Raw genomic sequence first — 12,209 nt, 5'->3', positions numbered from 1 at the left:
TATTTTTCCACGGAGCTTCCAGAAGACCGAAGAGGATACGAAGTGGGGCCACGAGGCGCCGACACCACAAGGCGGCGCGGCCAAGGGGGGGCCCGCGCCGCCCTATGGTGTGGGGCCCCCGTGCCTCCCCCGATTCTGCCCTTCCGCCTACTTATACTCTCCGTCGCGAAAACCCTAATACCGAGAGCCACGATACGAGAAAAGTTACGGAGACGCCGTCGCCGCCAATCCCATCTCGGGGGATTCAGGAGATCACCTCCGGCACCCTGCCGGAGAGGGGAATCATCACCGGAGGACTCTACATCATCATGCCCGCCTCCGGATTGATGCGTGAGTAGTTCATCATTGGACTATGGGTCCATAGCAGTAGCTAGATGGTTGTCTTCTCCTCTTGTGCTATCATGTTTAGATCTTGTGAGCTGCCTATCATGATCAAGATCATCTATTTGTAATGCTACATGTTGTGTTTGGTGGGATCCGATGAATATGGAATACTATGTCAAGTTGATTATTGATCTATCATATATGTGTTGTTTATGATCTTGCATGCTCTCCGTTGCTAGTAGAGGCTCTGGCCAAGTTGATACTTGTAACTCCAAGAGGGAGTATTTATGCTCGATAGTGGGTTCATGCCTCCATTGAATCAGGACAAAGGTGTGAAAGTTCTAAGGTTGTGGATGTCTTTGTTGCCACTAGGGATAAAACAACAATGCTTTGTCTAAGGATATTTGTATTGTTTACATTACGCACAGTACTTAATGCAATTGTCTGTTGTTTGCAACTTAATACTGAAAGGGGTGCGGATGCTGACCCGAAGGTGGACTTTTTAGGCATAGATGCATGCTGGATAGCGGTCTATGTTCTTTGTCGTAATGCCCTAAGTAAATCTCATATTAGTCATCATGATATGTATGTGCATTGTTATGCCCTCTCTATTTGTCAATTGCCCAACTGTAATTTGTTCACCCAACATGCTATTTATCTTATTGGAGAGACACCACTAGTGAACTGTGGACCCCGGTCCATTCTTTTAAATCTGAAATACAATCTACTGCAATCATTGTTCTCTACTGTTCTTTGCAAACAAACATCATTCTCCATACCATACGTTTAATCCTTTGTTTTCAGCAAGCCAGTGAGATTGACAACCTCACTGTTAAGTTGGGGCAAAGTATTTTGATTGTGTTGTGCAGGTTCCACGTTGGTGCCGGAATCCCTGGTGTTGCGCCGCACTACACTCCTTCACCAACAACCTTCACGTGGCCTTCATCTCTTACTGGTTCGATAAACCTTGGTTTCTTACTGAGGGAAAACTTGCTGCTGTACGCATCACACCTTCCTCTTGGGGTTCCCAACGGACGAGTGCTTTACCGTCACAAGGAAGCTACTTTCTGGCGCCGTTGCAATCCCTGTAGCACGCGTCATCAAGCTCTTTTTCTGGCGCCGTTGCCGGGGATCAAACAGGAAAATTACACCACAGAGATTTCTAACTCCCACGTCAACTGCACGCCAGCACCCCACGGTAAGCCATCGGCCTCTCTCCATCTCTGTCTCTGTCGCCCAGGTTGCAGTCTCCACCATTGTTTGGTCGTCGTCGCTAGAAACACGTCGTGGGCCGTTGGATGCACATCCAGTGACTGCATGCGCCCTCACCTCGCGCGTGGGCCACCGACTGGCCGGCCCAGCCCAGGCCTTTTGGAACCTCTGCCTCCCGCGCGACTGGTAGCCGATCCGGGCCGGCCTAGCACTGCGCTGGCCGGATCCATTGATTTTGGCCCATTTCTCTTTTCTTTTTACTGATCCAAATATTGTCCTGTTAGATCTGTCTTAGGATTTAAGTCCCTAAAAATTCCAAACTCAAGCAAATCAACCGATTCAAATTTTCTTGCGTAGATAAACAAATTCTTAACAACCCAGAGTTGAATGGATGTTATTATCTGCCCCAGATCTTTATCAATATTTAAATTCCTAAAAAGTTGCTTCTGTAGTATAAAATCTATTTAGGAGTTCTATAACTATTTGAAGTGAGTCCAATTTTGTTAGAAAGTAATTGCCAGTAGCTTTCTTTTGGCATAGGTTGCAAAGCCAGAAACTTCCTAGTTTTTGTTCAACACAGAAAATAAAAATGTCTCAGATCTGACATTGTAGATTTTTGCTTTGAAATCTGTGAACTATTTTGATGTAAATCCAAATCCGAGTGATAGAGAACATCATATCCCCTCTCTGGTTAAGAGGGCAATTATAGTAATTAATTTATATCTCAGAAAATTATAAATCCAATTTTGGGTGAACTAGAATATCAATACATATCTGTTGGAATGTTTGTTGCTTGTTGATTCTGTACTAGCGTGCGTAAGTAATTTTATTGCCTTGTTGACTTTTTTGCCTTTGAAAAAAAATTAAAAATAATAAAAAATTGATTTTTGAACAAATTGAATTTTGTAGCACACTCTATGTTAATACCTACCAGTAGGTATATTGGTTGCATGTTGAAAAGTGACAGATAGTTGTCTGCTCTGTTAATTAAACTTAAGGGTCTAGTGGAGTTTAGAAAAATCTTATCTCAAGTTTCAAAGATGGAAATTGAGTGAATCCACTTTCTATAGCTCTATAAAACTAAGATTTACCTTCTGTTATTTTACCAAAATTTTGCGAGTACTGTACTGGAGTAGGGAGTTGATTGGGTATTGTTGTTTGTTTTAAATGTTTGCGACGATAGATTTGAACACCGACGGATTTGAGGATGGAGAAGACTTTCAGGGGTTCGAAGAGGATAACTAGGGACTCAGTGCTGACCAAGGAAAGCCACCCTTGATGCATAGCTATAATCCTATTGTCTTATCTTGCATTGTTTACAGGTTTGTAAAAATTACATGTCTATCTTTATTTATTTTGTGAGTGGCTAAGCCGCTTGGAGTTTTAGATTTCCATCCTTTCGGGTGCTGCCCCTCGATGACACCTACTAGACCCCTCCATTAGTTATAAGGTGCTTAACACCCTATCCTCTTTGTTGCGTCTTTTCTAAATAAAATTGGACTATAGGTTGGGAGCCCTAGGAAAAATGAATTTTGAAAAATGTTTTTAAAGAGAAGGACTTCTTTGAAAACCTTGGAATGGGGCAACCCTGCCCAAGAGACTTTATGAAAGCAAAGTATTGGAAAGGAAAATGCTGAAGGCAAGTGGTGAAGAATATGATTTTCGAAAACTTTGGTGCCTAGGTATTTACCCTGACCAACTTTACAGTGCGACCACATTACCCTGAAGTGGGACAGGGCATAGCGTAGTAGTTTGTCTCGCCTTAGTTTAGGTCCTGCAAGTGTAAGGGGCAGTCCGAGCATGGACACCAATCGACCGTGGTCTTCCTAATGTATCTAGAACGCCTTCCCTTCTCATACAGATGGCAGGGGTACAACCTAAGAGCTCCCATTGAAAAATGCCCCGCAGTTGGTCGCGGCATTCCGGAGGCTCGAGCTAGGGATTTTGCAACTCCTGGAAAAATAGCCCCTCGAACTCTGGTGTTGGGAGGAACAACTCTAGGCGGCATGTATTAGGATAAGGCGAGCCGGCGAAAAACTGTGATCGATTATCTGAGCCTCGCATACTTTCGTATGACGATCCGGGGAAAGTGTACAACCTCGGCAGAGTGTAAACTATTCGAATAGCCGTGTCTGCAGTCATGGATGGTTGGGAAGGCATGTTACTTAGTTCTGAAGAGTTTTGGTTTATAAAAGAGTATAAAAACTGTTTTGGGAAAGAATACCGGTGGGACTGGTCGGATGGTACCTGAGAGGTACAGCTGAAGATTGAAAGAGTATCTAGTCATACGGAGATGGCCGGGGAAGAAAGTTGGGTTATCCTTACCTATTAGTCTTCAAAAGGAATTTTGTTTTCAAAAATGTTTTTCAATAAAGATATAGAGATGCTATATCTACAAGAGAAATTATTGCTCTATCAAGTCAAACCTAGATTAGAGCCTATTCCTTGCTACATCAATACTGCATTTCCCTTTTACTTCTCTCTTAGGTGATTTGCGAGTACATTCAAACGTACTCACTGGCATTGTTGTCCTGGCTATTTACTTGGTCAGACTGTGAAGAGGAGTACTATGATGAAGAGGAGTATGACGCCGAGGATGCGAACTAGGACACTCTCCCAGTCAGTCGCCTGTAGGGTTAAGGCGTGACTTGGGCCCCTGCAATGCTTTTGCCAAGTTGTTTCCGCTATTTGAAGTTGAACTTTGCCATCATGGCTTTTATGTAAGACTGTTGTAGGACTTTAAGTTCGGTATTGTATTGGATGTTGTAATCAGGTATCAGTATGGTTATATGTTCACGATGCACTGATCATGTGATCGTGAATATAAATGCATAACAGGAGTTTTGGACTACTAAGTCCGGGGCCCCATACATGTGCTAATTAACACACGAAATGCTAGACGACGACCTCCTCTTGATTGAAGCAAGTGGCTGTTTTGCTGAGCTTGTGATTATGGAGTCTAGACCCAATGTAAAAGCACAAACAGAAGCCCAAACAAACATGCCGAGAGGGGTCTGTTTGAAACTTCTATGATGATATGTTACTTTTTGCAGGGAGGGATATGTCATTTTTTTGCAGAGACCTAGTGTACTCGGTATCATCATGATATTACTATATTACACATTATCAAAATAAAAAAAAACGATGATATGTTATTTCCTATTGCCACATCCCTTTAGCTACCCATCACTGTTGCTTAATCTACAGTATTTTTCCTACTTTTCCTCTCTAAATAAATGTAATTTATTTTACAAGGTACATGTGTCTATCATGAAAGCAAACTGTTTTCTTGCCGTTCAAAGCAAGGGAGATTTCACTCGGCAAAAAAGAAAAAAAGGAGGTAGAGAAACAGTATGCTAATAAAATTCCATTGTGCTACAATAGTTTGATATGTTACAACTGAAAGTAAATATATTAAATGTTATGCTAATAAAATATGCTAATTTCAGGAATTCCCTCGCAGGATGAGTTTGATAAGTTGAATAAAAAAATGTAAAAAGAGGATGTATTTTATGGGGATGAGCACGTACATGTTTAGCCAAACGGGTGGTATTTTTATTGCAAACCATGAGCATTACAGCATTATTTATATTAATAATATTACACACTTACATGCATATATATAATCCCTTGACAGTATTTGATCCCATCGTGCTTATTCATTACACACATATGACACATATGTATAGCCAGCTAGCTAGCTCGCTGGCGTTTAACGTAGCATCCAGATCGAGTAGAGGTCTGCATTCTGGATGGGTAGAGTACGTAACTACCTGCTAGCTCGATATATACGTTTACAAGTGATTGATTCATGGCTCGTTGGGCGCGAGGCCGACGTAGACGCCGAGGTCAACGTGGCTCTTCCCGGAGCGGCCGAAGAAGCCGACCACGGCGCCGTTGTGCTCGCCGTCTGGCAGCGGCACGCTAAAGGCATTGCCCCTATCGCTCCCGAACGGGCCGTAGTCACGCTCCTGGTTGGTGGTGAACTTGAGCGAGGTCACGCGGTTGTCGCCGGCAGTAGTGCCAGTGATCTTGTTCACATACTCGCCTTGCAGGCTCAGGTCAAACTGCATCACATCAACATGCATGCATGACGAGTTGTACTCAAATTAAAGTTGTCACAAGTGAGACAACTAAGTAGCTAGACGCGTGCAATCAATAGGTAGAAAGGAAATTAAGAATGAATTAATGTGGTACGTACGGTATGCTTCTCTCCCTTGATCGTGCCCCAGGGGCCGACATGGATGGACTGGCCAGTCAGGTCGACATAGGTGAAGGAGAAGCCATAGATGCGCCCATCGCTGGAATCGGTGCTGTAGACGGTGACGCTCTTAAGCTGCACCGGCGTGGTGATGTCGACGGGTACGCCACCGGAGTCGCCCCACGGACCGACATTGACCGGCGAGCCTTTCATCACCGGCACGTAGATACCGAGCGCCGTGAGGTGATCGTTGTCGGAGCGGCCAAAGAAGGCGACCACCTTGCAATTCGTGAGCGGCATGCTGAAGGTCGTCTGCTCCAACGGAGCGCCGACCTCGTACGTGTGCTGGTTGGTGACCAGTTTGAGCGATAATAGGGCGGAGTCATCGGCGGTGCCGCTCAACTCGTAAAGGTACTCGCCGGGACCAATCTGTATGTTCGTGATGGTGTGTTCCGGGTCGGCATTGCCCCAGGGGCCGACGTGGATGGCCCCCCCGTTCTGGTCGACGTACACATAGGAGAAGCCACAGATGGGCCCCCCCAAGGCCTTGATGCTCCAGATGGTGATGCTCACCAGGGACTGGGGCATGCTGCCGATGGGGATGTCGCGAGGCTCTCCCCCCGGTGCACCCCATGGACCAACACTCACCACGACCTGCATACAACATTCATGCATGCATGCATCACAAAATAAACAAGTCAGTTAATTACCGCCATATTCTGGCTCTGCTTCAACATGCATGTATGCATTTCTGTGTATATACATAGCCTTACCGCCATATTCTCGAGCTACTACGACAAAAAACTGAGTCTGAAGAGTGTGTGCGTGTGTTTGCTAGTTGCGATGACCAAATGACGATGGAAGGCCACCTATTTATAGGGAGTCTGCTGTGCGCGCGTACCTGCCATCCATTCGTCTCGATCGATCGAGCAAGACTAAGAGAAGTTCAGACTCATAGTACCATTTGCTGCTCACCAAACAATAAGTTAATATACATTGACGTATTGATACGTTCATCAAACGAAAAGTGAACAGACAAATAGATAAATACGTGTAGATCAGGTATGCATATACAAATTCGATATGTATCATTTTATATGTGCATCCCAATTTGGAGGTTCATCCAGCACTAACATGAATTAGTACTCTAGGGATTTTCATAACACTATAAAAACCAGCATTAATCATGAAAAATCATCCGGCATCATGTTTCTCTAACTATAACCTACGGTTTTGATTTATCTATCTGATGTCGCACACACACGGAAAAAAAGCATTTTTGATGGAGCATACATAAACATATTGTTGGCCTAATGGGGATATTTTTCTTTATATTGACTAACAAGAGTCTCTCCGGAAAATCAGGTCTCTACTATATTGAATATATAATATGTGTGCATGCATATTTTTACATATAAATTTTGAGATTATTGCGAAGCTCAACATAGGAAACATATTAACAAATTCATTATCATTAACAAATCCAGGCATATTAACAAATTACATAGCCATATTTTATTGCCATGCTAAAAAACTGGGAATATGCATCAATGTCTGTTAGAAATATAGCAATTGAAAATATTGCCGTTAGAAATATTTTGTTAGTTACAAAATATGAATAAAATATAGGTGAATAGAATATAGGTAGTGGGTTGGAGCTTGTCGGGAAATAGGGAGAGGCTATTTTAGAGTGGCTCCCTATATGGAGAAATAGGTAGCCAGGCTGGATACACTCTACGGCAAATTGCCCGGGCAAACTAGCCGGGTCGGAACGATTCCAAATATTAATTATTTTTGGAAGCAATTACCAAATTTTAATCTTACTTTACATTTTCTCGGGCACAAAATAACACTTCATGTCGACCCAACCTGGACAAGAAAAAATCAATAATTGAAAATTTAGCTGTAGCTCTCAGAAGGCAATTTCTGTCAGGCGCATTACTCGGATCACCAACTAAATTGGTTTGTTTGTTTGCGTTGTTTGGGTGAGAATACATATGAGTTCTTGGCCAACAAATCTTCCCTGCACAATCAAATTACTTACAAACAACTTTTATGTCAGTACATCCGGACTTGCTTTCATACGTTAATTTCTTGGACGATGACGTTGAAAGGTACAAGTTTATGTATTCATTAACTAGTCAGGTGCTGGTTGGCATGTCGAGGCTACCTGGACAAGAAAAAATCAATAATTGAAAATTTAGGTGTAGTTCTCAGAAGACAATTTCTTTTAGGCGCATTACTCAGATCACCAAATAAATTGGTTTGCATGTTTGCGTTCTTTGGGTGTGAATACATATGACTTCTTGGACAGCAAATCTTCCCTGCACAATCAAATTTCTGACAAACAGCTGTGATGTTATTACGTTCGCGCTTTCTTTCATCTGTTAATTGCTTGGATCTCGCTGACATTGAATGGTACAAGTTTATATATTCATTCATTAGTTAAGCTACAGTCGGCAGACATGTTTGTGGTTCAATAAAGCACACCATGAGTAGCATCAATGTCATCTCTTGTCCTTCCTCAATGATTTCCACGACGAGCGCGCCCACCTCGCTAACATCAACCAAGCGTACATCATCCTGGTGACGTAGGAAGCTGATGGCTTCTGTCCTATCGCTTTGCAAGGATAAGAAGAAACTCGACTAAGGATCCGAATCAAAATATCCACAGAATTTTTAAAACCTAAGAACAAGGCCATGGGAATGCATTTGACTCATTTTTAGACCTCCAATTAATTGTAATAGCACAAGCACCATGATCAATCCAGCAGTAGCTAGCTTGACATGTGACACGGGAGCGCATCTGACTCATTTTGCGACGACCAATTAATTGTAGTTGTACAAGCACCACGATTAATCTAGCTGTAGCTTGATAGGTGGCCACGAGAACGCATCTGACTCATTTTGCGACCACCAATTAATTGGAGTTGTACAACCACCACAATTAATCCAGCTGTAGCTTGATAGGTGGTCATGGGAACGCATCTGACTCTTTTCGAGATCACCAATTATTTGTCCTTGTATGGCATGCATCATGAATGCTGCCGTCCGCTGAGCCACTCGCTAGACTTGGTTTCTAGCTCTTCAGACATAGTTACTTGGTCTCTTAATACAAGATTTCCATTATCAAGAAGCACGGCAATGGCAGAGTTAGAAGTGGTACCGTGTACTCTGAGATAAAAAGGAGAAAGGTATGCATGCCATACTCTGATACGCAAATTGATGATGAATAACAATCGAAATTCGATTCCAAGTAAGGTTGCCAAATCGGCATATAATCAGGATTACGGTATGGTGAGTTAGTGAAGCAGACACCAAAACCACGATATGAGCACTTGAAACCCAACTTGAAGATGCCATTGTTTGAGTGTAGAGAATTACGGTCGGGTGTGATACCAGTGGCTATAGAGAAGTCGGACAAGAGAGCACCCGTCTTTGGTTGGTTTTTTGGATTTGATTTGGTGAAAAAATACATTTTCATTAATTTGAAACAGAGGATGCAATGGTTGAAGGACCTGAACCGCTCTCCCGGATAATCATCAACCTCTCTTCTGGAGGTGGAAGAACTTTCGATCAACCTACAAGGTTTGCCTTCTATTGAGATGGTGGGGTCTGCTTTGTGTTTTGGAATTGTGAGTAAGTGACATTTTGGGTGGACTCTCATGCCTCCTAATTAATTCACCACGATAGGAAAATAGAGAGAGCACAAGACTTTTAAGGATCTTTTCTAATAATTCACATGCATTCTATTTGCAAGAATATTCCAATCACCCACCTCTTGGTAAGATTTCCTTTTCCTTCTTTAATGGGCTAATAACTCCTTGATATTATTTCCTATATTTTTCTGGTTATGTGTCATATTCATGTGTTTCAGCAATCATACAAACCAAAAGAAACAAATTAGAAAATACGGAGGCTGCAGGGAGATAGGAAGCAATTAATTAATTAATTAAAAGTGTTTTTGCGATGGAAATAATTTACTAAAAATTACTATGTAGGAGTACCAACTTAACACTGTTGTTAATTTGTATCCTTATAACATGTCGCTTTCAGCTAGATGATGATTAGACAGTCCCATTATTAATCCTCCATCACGTCCACGAGAACCGACATCCAGGAGCAGGACGGCGAGACGTGTAGACACATCTGGCTCATCCATCGTCTTGTCGTCCCGGATATCCGCCCCTGGGTTGGCGACTTCTCTGGAGCCGCTCCATACCAGGATGGCAGCGAGGACAATGGAGACGAGGTGGAGAGAACGGACGAAGAAGAGGGCGGTCCCGACACCGTCGTCCCGGACGTTCGCCCCTGGCCTGGGTCGGTGTTTAGGGAAGATGGTGTGGCGTCCGATCCTGCCGGAACAGCTGTGGGTGAAGCACCGCGAGTGCACTTCGAGCTTGGGACGCTTCTAAAAAAGCAGGTCCGATCGCCGCGTCTTCTGGTCGTATACCTACCTAACTCCATGGCCCCGACATGGGATGTTGAGCGACCTGATGGCGCCCGCCCCGTAGGTAATCCGGGACCGATCGAGCCGAGTATGGTACTCTACTCCGATCAAGGTTCCTCGGTGCGATCTCGCCGGTGTTCTGGCCATGGATATTGACGCGGTCGTAAGGGCAGACACGGTGGTTCCGCCATCCCCATGATAATGATGTCTGGATCGGAATTTTCCCCTGTTGGCGGCGACATAATCGGTGCTTGGATTAACTTGATGGCTGCATCCGCCACGCCGCTCAACGGCTGATCTAGCGCAGCCTCGGCCAAGGACTAAGTCTACTTCATCACCTCTGTCCGTCATCGTTGAGTCGGATTATTAGCAGTGCAGCTGATGAGACCAGATCGAGGAGGACCTGCGCATGCCCTTGTCAGAGGAGACGTGGGTGGCGCGTCGACAAGCTGGCCCAAGTTCCTCCGTCGCTCCCGATGGCCAATCTGATTGCTGGTCGCTTATTCTGAAACTCAACTCAAAGGATCAGTACAGCTCTCAGAGAACGAGGCGTTCACCAAGGTGGGGTGTGGCTCCAAAAAAAGACCAAGACAGAGGGGTGGCGAGGGTTTGGATATGAGAATACAAGTTTTTTCATAGTTCCATTACACGAACATACTGGAACATGCAATGCACGGATGTCTGGTTCAGGCTTGATATCACCACGAGATCATCTTAATTGGTATATATGCTTGAGTTGTACTTGCAAAGGTGAGCACAAAGCAAATTTATAAATTTTGCTATTGGTAATCTTTCTTGATATTACTGTTGAGAGTTATTTTCTTGATGTTTATTGTCTCTGCATATTAGATGGTAATCTGCCAGAAGTGGGCCTGCCGTGTGTCCCCCCTGGGCCTCCTTATCATGTGCACTTTACAGCGATTTGATCGAAGACCACGACGAGAATTATTCTCTTTGGCTTCCTAGATTAACTTAACCCGACTGTTAGCCGAGTAGAATTCGTGAACTCGATCAGCCGCCGCGTCACCTATAAACATACGGGGAGTACTAGGAGCTCCGGCTTGAGTTCGCCGACATCTCCCTGTTCTGTCAACTTCGCTCGAGTCTGGTACCATCTCGTCGAGACTACGCCGCCAGCCGACCTCGCTGGAGTCCACGGCAATCCCTCCTGCCAACCTGAGACTACCGGCTGGGTTGATATTCCATGGCTGCTGGTCCGATCTGCAGCAGACCAGCCTCGATGCTTTGGCGCGCGACGTGCTCTCTATTCTATCACGCCCGCGAAGTCGACTCTGTGTCTCCGTCTTCCCTTGCGGCAAGAGCCTCGAGGCAATGGAGCGCTTGGTCGATGGGCGAGCTCTACACGCCATAGCCTGATGATGGCTATTTCGTAATGCTCCAATCCAATTCTTCCAAACTGAAGAAAGCTACTGCCTACAAGTTCTAGGAAATAATGTGGGCGCAACAACTTGTCAGCTAAAGCACGACAAGGATGGCCAAGAACATGAAATTAGAATACTCTGACTTTGTATGATTGTACATGCATCTACGCTGGTTTGAATATCTAATCCTATAATTGGACGATGTGTCGACGTGACATAGTGCTGTGGAAGAATTTAATTTTGCTTTCACGCTAAGAGCTGAAGCTCACCCACTCCCCGACGCTCGCCCGCTGGCCCGCCTGCTCCTCCGAGATGGCCTGCCGCTCCTTGACCAGAACGACAACCCGCAGCTCCGTGACAAGGATACAAGCCCGCTGCTCCCAAGAGTGTCCCATGTCAGGATGACAACCCACTGCACAAGGGCGAGTATTGAGCTTAATCAACTAAAAACTATCGTGTAACAAAATCTTGTAAGGAGAAGTTTTTCCCTCCTCGGCGTCTACTTAGCATTTACGAGGTATATCAATAATAGATTGAAGAAAAAATAAAATTGGTTATAAGAGAGTAGATCAGATTAAAATAGTATATCAAATTAATACATATTCTAAACTATTTTTGTACTTATCATGTGGGTGTCGAT

At 44.2% G+C, this 12,209-nt stretch overlaps 1 protein-coding gene across 1 annotated transcript; it reads right to left on the bottom strand.

Annotated features, from left to right (window-relative positions):
- Positions 1-5,069: 5,069 nt before the first annotated feature.
- On the bottom strand, positions 5,070-6,582 carry LOC139829739 (mannose/glucose-specific lectin-like). The gene is made up of 3 exons (XM_051366906.2): positions 6,511-6,582; positions 5,738-6,391; positions 5,070-5,603 (listed from the first exon to the last, which is right to left on the bottom strand). Exons 1-3 carry the CDS (start codon positions 6,514-6,516, stop codon positions 5,346-5,348), a joined length of 918 nt encoding a protein of 305 aa, XP_051222866.1. The 5' UTR covers positions 6,517-6,582; the 3' UTR covers positions 5,070-5,345.
- Between the last annotated feature and the right edge of the window lie 5,627 nt (positions 6,583-12,209).

Source organism: Lolium perenne, chromosome 1 (genome assembly GCF_019359855.2).
Source record: "Lolium perenne isolate Kyuss_39 chromosome 1, Kyuss_2.0, whole genome shotgun sequence".
Lineage (NCBI taxonomy): Eukaryota > Viridiplantae > Streptophyta > Magnoliopsida > Poales > Poaceae > Lolium > Lolium perenne.
This window is presented reverse-complemented; position numbering and strand designations above follow the sequence as displayed.